The sequence below is a fragment of the Protobothrops mucrosquamatus genome, unplaced genomic scaffold (genome assembly GCF_001527695.2).
Source record: "Protobothrops mucrosquamatus isolate PMUCROS unplaced genomic scaffold, P.Mucros_1.0 scaffold587, whole genome shotgun sequence".
In the NCBI taxonomy this organism is placed as follows: Eukaryota; Metazoa; Chordata; class Lepidosauria; order Squamata; family Viperidae; genus Protobothrops; species Protobothrops mucrosquamatus.
In genome coordinates, this window is record NW_015386887.1 from 310,331 (window position 1) to 321,051 (window position 10,721).

Consider the following 10,721-nt stretch of genomic DNA (forward strand, 5'->3'; position numbering starts at 1 on the left):
ACAAAGAACAGGGGGGGGGAGAGAGAGAGAGAGAGAGAGAGAGAGAGAGAGAGAGAGAGAGAGAGAGAGAGAGAGAGAGAGAGAGAGAGAGAGAGAGAGGACACTTCTCGTCTTGGGGAACTCCAACTGCTGAAGATGCGTTTAAAACATAAAAACAGAAAGAGAAAACAAATGTGGAAGAACTAAGGAGAAATTTCCCCAACGGTGAGAGCAATCCACCAGTGGAACAGCTTGCCCACCAGAAGTTGTGGGTGCTCCATCACTGGAGGGTTTCAAAAAAAGAGACTGGACAGCCATTTGTCTGAAATGGTATAGGGTCTCCCGCTCGAGCAAGGAGCTGGACTGGATGACCTTCGAGGTTCCGTCCAACTCCCGTTATTCTATGTTGCATGTTCTAACTAGACAAAGTTCACTCAGCTGGGTTTCTTCGGCTGACTGGAATATTCTCAGGTGCCCCTTTGCTGTGGACCCTGTCAAAGCATCAAGCCCAACATTGCAAACCACGTCAGTGGCAGTCAACCATCTCTGTTAGACATGATGCCTTCGCTACGAAGGGTCTTTCATGCCCTTGGGGAGAAATATTCTTTGCTCATACTTATTTTATTTATTTATTTATTTATTTATTTATTTATTTATTTAATTTAATTTATATGCCGCCCTTCTCCCGACGGGACTCAGGGCGGCGCACAACATATTTAAAACAAAACATAAATACATTCCCCCCCCCGATAAAACCGAATTAAATCAAATTTTAAAGTTGTGTCTCTGTCAAATTGCTTAAGCACCATTGCTTAAAAACAAAAAAAAAAGCATTATAACAACAGGACCCCTGCAATAAGTTCATATGTTCACCTTAAGCTAGCAAGCCCTGGTCTGCTCCATTGTGCTGAGTTGATTCATATGGAGAAGAGTCCAAGCTTGTGATCTAGTACAGCAGCTAATTAAGACCTTCATAAATCTTTCTGCTCCGGCTCATGGGAGTCGAGAGAGAAAAAGAGAGACAGAGTGGTCTGGATTAAGGCAGAAATTCTCCAAGTTATTAAAGAAGAGTTTGGCCGAACGCAAGACAGACGGTGAACATGCCCCATGTTGGATTCCAGCGTTGCTGTTCTGAGTCAGCACGTCCTGCCCCCTTTTTACCTTCCTGGCGAGGCTTGCCCCAGTGACATGGGTTTAGGGGAGCCAGGAAAAGATTAGGTAGGCCGGGAAGATGTAGCTTCGGCACCGTATTTCTTCTCCGTTTGTCTTCTTCTCAAGAGAAGATCTGTTCCTAGCGTTGGCAGGTCACCGTGAAATATTTTCAAGCTGCCCTTTTCAAGGAGGGCAGATAGACTGACCCAGAATGTCCAAAGCTGTCCAGCCAGAGAGAGAAAAGAAAGGAACACAGTGGAAAAAGGAATTGTCTCTGAGTTCTGTGCCAGGGTTTGTAATTTGGACAAGAAAAAGAACAAGAAGGGGGCGGAGGGGGGGAGGAAAGGAGAAGAGGCAGAACTGGTTCAACATTGGAAAAGCTGTTTTCCAAACTGGAGAGAAATAGCTGCAAAACAAAAGTCAAATGCAACTGCACAGTTCACGCTGGTGACATCAAGAAGAAGGGAGACCAATCCATGTATGAAAAAAGCAGGCTGTCCAAGGCAGATAGACAATCTGTTCACTCTCCTGCTCCATCCCATGTAGTATAAAGCATTCATGCAAGAGATTCATCTTCGTTAAATGTCTTTGGGGATTCTCCGTCATCCAGATCCCGGTTGTCCCAAAGGTGCTTTTTTTTCAAGAGGCAAATGGACTTTCTGGTTTTTTCCTCGGAAGATGTTTCGCTTCTCAGCCAAGAGGCTTCTTCAGCTCCGACTGGATCCTTCCCTCCCCCACCATCCAGTCGGAGCTGAAGAAGCTTCCTGCGTAAGAAGCGAAATATAATAATAATGGTAAAGTTGGAAGGGACCTTGGAGGTCATCTAGTCCAACCCCCTGCTCAGGCAGGAAACCCTATACCGTTTCGGACAAATGGCTGTCCAGTCTCTTCTTAAAAATCTCCAGTGTTGGAGCATTCACCGCTTCTGGAGGCAGGTGGTTCCACTGGTTAATTGTTCTAACTGTCAGGAAGTTTCTCCTTAGTTCTAAGTTGCTTCTCTCCTTGCTTAGTTTCCACCCATTGCTTCTTGTCCTGCCTTCAAGTGCTTTGGAGAATAGCTTGACTCCCTCTTCTTTGTGGCCACCCCTGAGATATTGGAAGACTGCTATCATGTCCCCCCTCGTCCTTCTCTTCATTAAACTAGACATACCCAATTCCAGCAACCGTTCCTTATATGCTTTAGCCTCCAGTCCCCTAATCATCTTTGTTGCTCTTCTCTGTACTCTTTCTAGAGTCTCAACATCTTTTTTACAATCTTGGTGACCAAAACTGGATGCAGGATTCCAAGTGTGGCCTTACCAAGGCCTTGTAAAGTGGTATTAACCCTTCACGTGATCTTGATTCTATCCCTCTGTTAATGCAGCCTAGCACTGTGTTGTCCTTTTTGGCAGCTGCAGCACACGGCTGGCTCCTATTTAGGTAATTGTCCACTAGGACTCCGAGGTCCCTCTCACAGCTACTACTATTGAGCAAGGTACCCCCTATACTATACCTGTGCATTTGGTTTTTCTTGCCTAAATGTAGAACCTTGCTTCAAAGAAAAACAGGAAAGTCCAGTTGCCTCTTGAAAAAGCACCTTTGGGGCATTCCACTTAGCTCATCTTAACTTTTTGAGGTTTAGCGAGCGATGTGAACCAGATCGTTCGTTAGTGTAAGGCTGAATTTAACAGAAAAACAGAGTTGGAAGGGACCTTGGAGGTCTTCTAGTCCATCCCTCTGCTCAAGCAGGAGACCCAATACATTTTGGACAAATGTCCATCCAGTCTCTTCTTTAAAAAAAACCTCCAGTGTTGGAGCACCCACAACTTCTGGAGGCAAGTCGTTCTGTTGATTTAATTGTGCTCACTGTCAGCAAAAAAATTTCTCCTTAGTTCTAGGTTGTTTCTCTCCTTGATTATTCCAAGCGTGCCTGGTTTATCTCCTCCTTACAAGCTGGAGAGGGCATGCATGAAGTTGGCCCATGAGAGTTGATTTTCATTGTTCCTTATAACAAACTGGATCTTGGCAAGGCCGAAAAACTGATAAGACATTGGCCGAACTCTTATAAACAGCAAATGTTAAATTGATGTCTGGACTGTCTCACGAGAAGAAGGGTGTCATGAACCTGCTTCTTTGGAGAAAACCGATTACCCTGTCCATTTAAAGATTTCCTGAGATTTATCAGAATGATGATGATGGGTTAGTAAGTTCCCACCCTCCCACCTCAAGCAAGGGCTGCATTCCTTTGGTATCAATCTGTTGGGGGTCCAGATGCCAAGTGGAGCTAGAACTAAGGCCGGCGGGAGGAGTCCTTCCCTCTCTACTCCATCTCTGCTGTATTCCAGCTTGGCATTAAGGTCAAATAGTTGAATCAGTCCTCCTTAGACTTTGATTGATTAGGTGCTATGGAGGAGGTGTTGATTCTTAGTGACCACACAGAGAGATATTTTTTTCCAGGAGGATCTATCCATACTTAGAGACTTCAGTGGGCCCCATATTTTATCACTGCAATCCTAGACTAACAGAGGGATACAATCAAGAACATAAAGTGTTAGTAGCGCTTTGTAATGCCTTTGGTATAAGACCATACTTGGAATATTGGTTCCAGTGACGGTTGCCACAATACAAAAAAAGACATTGAAACTCTAGAAAGAATACAGAGAAAAGCAACGAAAAAACGGAAGGAATTGGGTATGTGTAGTTTAATGAAAAGAAGGACTAGGGGTGGCATGATAGCAATCTTCCAATATCTAAGGGGCTGCCCCAAAGAAGAGGGAGTCAAGCTATTCTCCAAAGCGCCTGAAGGCAGGACGAGAAGCAACGGATGGAAACTCATCAAGGAGAGAAGCAACCTGGAACTAAGGAGAAACTTCCTGACAGTGAGAACAATTAACCAGTGGAACAACCTGCCTCCAGAAGCAGTGAATGCTCCAACACTGGAGGTTTTTAAGAAGAGACTGGACAGCCATTTGTCCGAAATGGTATAGGGTTTCCTGCCTGAGCAGGGGGTTGGACTAGATGACCTCCAAGGTCCCTTCCAATTCGGTTAATGTTAAATTCAACCTTAAACTAATGAACGACATGACAGCAGCGTTCCTAGGACATTGGACTAGAAGATCTCCAAGGTTCCTTCCAGCCCCAGGATTCTTTGAATCCAGATCTTCGCAGGTTGCACCTCACAAATGTTGGGAGAACTACAGCCCCCCAGAGTTTGTGGGTCGGCCAGTCCATCACTGTGGGAAGGAGGGAAGGCCCACATCTGGAGAGTCCTCCCTAGAGCTCAACCACTCCATCATGCTGGCATGTCCTGTGGACAGATCGTTCTTCCTTCTGGTTTATTTGTCCTCAATCCTTATGATTTTTTTTTCTTTAGAAGAGGCAGAAAGAGGTGGAAGTAAATGGGTGCAAAACCTCCACCACAACAGCTTTGCACACGGCAAACCCAAACCCAAAAATATGAATCTAATTTTGGGTTTTCGACGAGGGGGGTGGGTGGACTGCGTTGCACAAACCAGCAGAGAGGGACCCCACGGGGCTGCATCTTGTTTTCAGTTTGGGATGGATGGAGCTGCTGGCACCGGCAGTATCTTTTCTTCTACACTAAACTTAAGTCCTTTTTCCCAAAAAAACAAAACAAAAAAAAATCCAGGGAGGGGAGGGGAACAAGGCAGCCCAGACGAAATTAAAGAGGCAAAGAAAAGGGATATTTTTAAGTCTGATTATTTATTTAGGGATCAATCCAAAGGCAACCGGCCCAGAATCGTATTAACTACACGTCCAATTCTGATTTTATTTTATTTTAAAAAAAAAAGCAAAAGAAAGAAAGAAAGGGGGACAACAAGAATGCTCCAAGCATTGTTTCTGAGTTACAGGATTCTTGGACCAAATTGGCCTTTGCATCCACCTCCTTTTGCCAACTGCTCAAGTCTATTTGGGGTCAACTTCCCACTGCTTTGCTTCGTGGAAGCAAAAAAAATAAATAAAAAAAATAAAATGAAAAAAAAAAAATAAAGTGAAAAAATAAACGCTGGCCAAGCGCAGGTTTTGATTGTAAAAGGAATTCTGACTACGACCGATTACAATCAGAGCTTAAGCCAAACCCTGATGATCTGCTGGCTGGAGCCGAACGTGATGCCGGAAACTGTCTTCCAGCTTCCTGGAAATCTTTTCCCCTTTCAAAAGAGGCTTACTGGGTTTTCTCCTCTTGTTCTCAGCTTGTACTTGGGTGGAATCCTCCGTAACTGATTTCCTTGTTGCTGCCGTCGGTCCTTTCGCTTAATCATCCCTCTGTTAGGGATCCTTTCGCTTGCCTCTTCCCTCTTTCTGAAAGTCCCAAAGCTAACTGGACTTTCTTGTTTTTCCTTTGAAGACGTTTCCCTTCTCATCCCAGAAGCTTCTTCAGCTCCGACTGGATGGTGGAGGATGGAAGGATTTATACTCCTTGCAGAGAGCTGGTCATTTGCATCCTTTTAGAGGGTCGTTGAGGCCACTTGGTGGTTTACCTGTGTCCTCATGGGACTTCCTTATTATTCTTTGAAGACGTTTCCCTTCTCATCCCAGAAGCTTCTTCAGCTCTGACTGGAGGGTGGAGGATGGAAGGATTTATACTCCTTGCAGAGAGCTGGTCATTTGCATCCTTTTAGAGGGTCGTTGAGGCCACTTGGTGGTTTACCTGTGTCCTCATGGGACTTCCTTATTATTCTTTGAAGACGTTTTGCTTCTCATCCCAGAAGCTTCTTCAGCTCTGACTGGAGGGTGGAGGATGGAAGGATTTATACTCCTTGCAGAGAGCTGGTCATTTGCATCCTTTTAGAGAGTCGTTGAGGCCACTTGGTGGTTTACCTGTGTCCTCATGGGACTTTCTTATTATTCTTTGAAGACGTTTCCCTTCTCATCCCAGAAGCTTCTTCAGCTCTGACTGGATGGTGGAGGATGGAAGGATTTATACTCCTTGCAGAGAGCTGGTCATTTGCATCCTTTTAGAGGGTCGTTGAGGCCACTTGCTGGTTTACCTGTGTCCTCATGGGACTTTCTTATTATTCTTTGAAGACGTTTCCCTTCTCATCCCAGAAGCTTCTTCAGCTCTGACTGGAGGGTGGAGGATGGAAGGATTTATACTCCTTGCAGAGAGCTGGTCATTTGCATCCTTTTAGAGGGTCGTTGAGGCCACTTGGTGGTTTACCTGTGTCCTCATGGGACTTCCTTATTATTCTTTGAAGACATTTCCCTTATCATCCCAGAAGCTTCTTCAGCTCTGACTGGAGGGTGGAGGATGGAAGGATTTATACTCCTTGCAGAGAGCTGGTCATTTGCATCCTTTTAGAGGGTCGTTGAGGCCACTTGGTGGTTTACCTGTGTCCTCATGGGACTTCCTTATTATTCTTTGAAGACATTTCCCTTCTCATCCCAGAAGCTTCTTCAGCTCTGACTGGAGGGTGGAGGATGGAAGGATTTATACTCCTTGCAGAGAGCTGGTCATTTGCATCCTTTGAGAGAGTTGTTGAAGCCATTTGGAGGTTTTACCTGTGTCCTCATGGTCAGCTGAGTGGTGCAAATGGGTGTGGAGCCTTCTTGGCTGCAGCATTTTTTCTGCCCTGGGTCCCTTCCCTGTTGGGGATGATTCTGGGTTGTCCACATCAACAAACTGAAGCGCAAATGGTTCCTGGAGTCTGCAATGTTTTCTGGAAATCCGCCCATGCTCCCTCACCCTTCGAAGGGGGTTCATCCCAACGTGCATAGCTGAATGTCTATGGAGGTTCTCCATCCTCCAGGTCCGTGGTTGTCCCAAAGGTGCTTTTTTTCAAGAGGCAACTGGACTTCCTTGTTTTTTCTTTGAAGATGTTTCACTTCTCATCCAAGAAGCTTCTTCAGCTCTGACTAGACGCTGGGGATTTGAATGGGACAAAAGTCCCTGGGAGGACTCAATCAAAGTGTGGGGGAGATGATTCTTTCTTTAGGACAAGTGCAGCAAGGTTAATAGGTGGAAGCTTGTTAAAGAGAAATCGGTCCCTGGGTTTCAGGAGGTCAGGTCAGTCTGACCAAGATTGGGGAACAAAGGAGAGGAGGGGAGAGAGAGAGAGAGAGAGAGAGAGAGAGAGAGAGAGAGAGAGAGAGAGAGAGAGAGAGAGAGAGAGAGAGAGAGAGAGAGAGAGAGAGAGAGAGAGAGAGAGAGAGAGAGAGAGAGAGAGAGAGAGAGAGAGAGAGAGAGAGAGAGAGAGAGAGAGAGAGAGAGAGAGAGAGAGAGAGAGAGAGAGAGAGAGAGNAGAGAGAGAGAGAGAAAGAGAGAGAGAGAGAAAGAGAAAGAGAGAGAGAGAGAGACAGAAAGAGAGAAAGAGAAAGAGAGAGAAAGAAAGAGGAAGAGAGAAAGAGAAAGAGAGAGAGAGAATGAGAGAGAGAAAGAGAGAGAGAGACAGAAAGAGAGAGAGAGAAAAAGAGAGAAAAGACCTCACATTCACTTTTGTTCCTGCTATTTTTACCTCCCGTGATCTAAAGCAGATCGATCCAAGTCTTATCTGATTAAGAGGAGGCTTGGGGCAAAGAACAGGCCAGGGAAAACATAAGCAGAAGCTAACAAAGTTACAGGTCAACAAGCACATCCAGGAGGGTTTGTGAGCTGAGAATGCACAGAGGCAAAGGATTCTAGATCCAGGCAAGGCGAGAGCAAAAGGCAATGTTCATTCTTCCCATTTTTTTTAAAAAAACAAACAAACCCAAGAACAACGCAACACACCAACCTGGTCATAGAGAACCAAAGAGATACTTGGCATCACATCAATCCATCCAACGCAAGGCAAGGGATTGGTAATAGCAAAACTATGTTTAGTATAACTACTATAGCTACGGATACTATGATTACCACCATTTGCATCGGTGGGACGTTGACGTCCCACCCACCCACCCACCCAATTTTTGGTTAGGAAGGGAAGAGAAAGAAAGAGCTTGGATTATCAATGGAAATGCTGTTGAAGATAAACCTGTTGTGAGCATTTGTCTCTAATTTTAAATGACAATTGCCCGACTGCTGGATGCTTACATTTTACAATTAAGTCACAATACTTGTGATTCATCTTCCTTATGTAAAAGAAGATAAGCAGCCTGAAGTAATAAGTCTCTGGAGGAAAGAAAAGGGAAGAAGCATTCACAACTTCTGGAGGCTAGTTGTTCCATGGATTAATTGTTCTCACTGTCAGGAAATTTCTCCTTCGTTCTAGGTTGCTTCTCTCCTTGATTAATTTCCATCCATTGTTGCTTCTTACCCTGCCTTCAGGCGCTTTGGAGAATAGCTTGACTCCCTCTTCTTTGGGGCAGCCCCTAAGATATTGGAAGACTGCTATCATGTCCCCCCTGGTCCTTCTCTTTATTAAACTAGGCATACCCCAATTCCAGCAACTGTTCCTTATATGTTTTAGCCTCCAGTCTCCTAATCATCTTTGTTGCTCTTCTCTGTGCTCTTTCTAGAGTCTCAACATCTTTCTTATATTGGGGGGTGACCAAAAATGGATGCAGTATTCTGAGTGTGGTCTTATCCGTACTATTTTAAACATTTTGATTGACTTGATGTGCCTTACGCATCGTGCAGGCATCAAGTAAGCTTTGTCCAACATCTGACCGCTGAAATATATTTCGGGCGACTGGACATTCCCATTTGATGGCCCTAATTAGCAACAGTCGGCGATGTCTTTTGTCCTTTTGTGAAGCATCCGAAGCCTGATTCTCCCAGGAGTGTGAATTTCTTGGCCTCTAGGAATCACAGAACCATTTCCCCCCCATCAAGGGGGAAGGGACGGAAATTTATAATGAACAGCTAAATCTCTGGACCCCCATCTCTTGAACACTCCCAAGCATCCTGCAGCCATTGAGGACCGACAATCATTGCTAATCAAGCCTCGGGAATAAAAAAAGATCTGGTTAAGCAATTATCATCCCTGAAAAGGAAGGATAAAAGCAACTTTGATGCCCCTTCAAGGAGGCTGATTAGCATCTCAAAGGAGACGTCAATTCCTTCGGCTTTGCCAACTTTGGGGGCTCCCAGAGATTTTACCCTTTACTTTTCAGAGCCCAGCTTCCCCCCCCCCCCCGTAAAGATCCCACAGATAAGCTTCCACTGGTTCTAGGATTTAGAATGGGGAGGGGGGAGGGGAGGCTCTAATTACAAAGAAACCAGGAAGGATTGACCGTTCCCATCATCAAAGATGAAAGACAAAGAAGGCTTAAACCCGAGTTTAGAGTGTGAATAAACCCGAATCCGGGTGAAATTTAAGGCTGTTTATGCAGATGAGTCAAAAGGACTGGCCCACAAGAGGGTAGCAGACTTGGTAACAACAGCGTTATTGTGACCGCTGTGCACAAATACAACACAGAACATAGCATCATAGGATTGGAAGGGACTTTGGAGGTCTTCTAGTCCAACTCCCTGTTCAAGAAGGAGATCCTATGCCATTCTGGATAAATGGTTGTCTACTGTCTTCTTAAAAAATCCCAGTGTTGGAGCATTCACAACTTCTGGAGGCAAGTTGTTGCACTGGTTAATTGTTCTCACTGTCAGGAAGTTTCTCCTTAGTTCTAGGTTGCTTCTCTCCTTGATGAGTTTCCAACTGTTACTTCTTGTCCTGTCCTCAGGCACTTAGAAGAATAAGTTGACCCCCCTCTTCTATGTGAGAGTCCCTCAAGCACTGGAAGAAGACTGCTATCATGTCACCCCTAGTCTTTCTCTTCATTAGACCAGACATATCCAATTCCCTCAAACACGGTATGGTTTAGCCTCAAGACCCCTGATCATGTGTGTTCTGGGCTGGTTCGTAACTCATGGGAGCTATCTAGTCTACGTTCCTCGTCTACCCACAGTTCAGTCAGTTGAACTCACCGGCTTTATAGATACTTTTACACCAGTGCCTCTACAAAACAGTTAACACGGCGTCCACAAGGGCTAAAATTTGCCTGGAATCTCAAGTTATTCTGAGCGTTCTCACATCAAAGTCCTACCAGATCTCATGAGCCTGGCTGCCAAAGGCTCAGCTTTATTATCATTATTATTATTAAATAGATGGATTTATGTTTGTATTCACTGCTTGGAAAGAAAACACTAGCTCCACCAGAAGAGATGCTGATCTCTATCTCGTGTCAGGCCAGCTCAGATGGATTGTAACAGCGACCTTTCTCTCCGTCCCTTGACCGTTTCATCCTCCCCACAATCTGCCCCATGGTATTCACTGAGGGCGAAGGCACCCCAGCCAAGCTTACCTACGCAGTTGAACGATAACTCCCGGCGGCAAAAGAGGGAGCACCCGTCACGATTCACTTTGTTCATGTCGTCACACTCTTCCCCAAGGTCCCTGCCAACAGAAACAACCGTTTAGAACAAGCGGATTATTAAAATAAATTTTCAAGGGTGGGAGGATCTGGAGAGGAGACCTTAACGTCTTAAGAGGTTAAGCCAATTTCTTGCTTACTTTTTTTTTGGCTTTTGCTTTTCTATAAGATGCACCGAAAAGAGAATAGGGAGGGAGGGAGGGAAGGAAGGAAGGAAGAGATGGGGGGAGGGAGGGAGAAAGGAAGAAAGGAAGAGTAGGAGGGAGAGAGGGAGGGAGGGAGGGAGGGAAAGAAGAAAGAGA

The 10,721-nt window shown here is 45.2% G+C and overlaps 1 protein-coding gene across 1 annotated transcript in view; it reads right to left on the reverse strand.

The window, feature by feature from the left end:
• Positions 1 to 10,442, reverse strand: part of PAPPA (pappalysin 1) — an 82,574-nt gene extending 72,132 nt beyond the window's left edge. The window contains exon 1 of the mRNA XM_015817425.1: positions 10,351 to 10,442. Coding sequence (XP_015672911.1) covers positions 10,351 to 10,417 — 67 coding nt within the window. The 5' untranslated portion in view covers positions 10,418 to 10,442. The remainder of the gene's footprint in view (positions 1 to 10,350) is intronic.
• Positions 10,443 to 10,721: the final 279 nt, after the last annotated feature.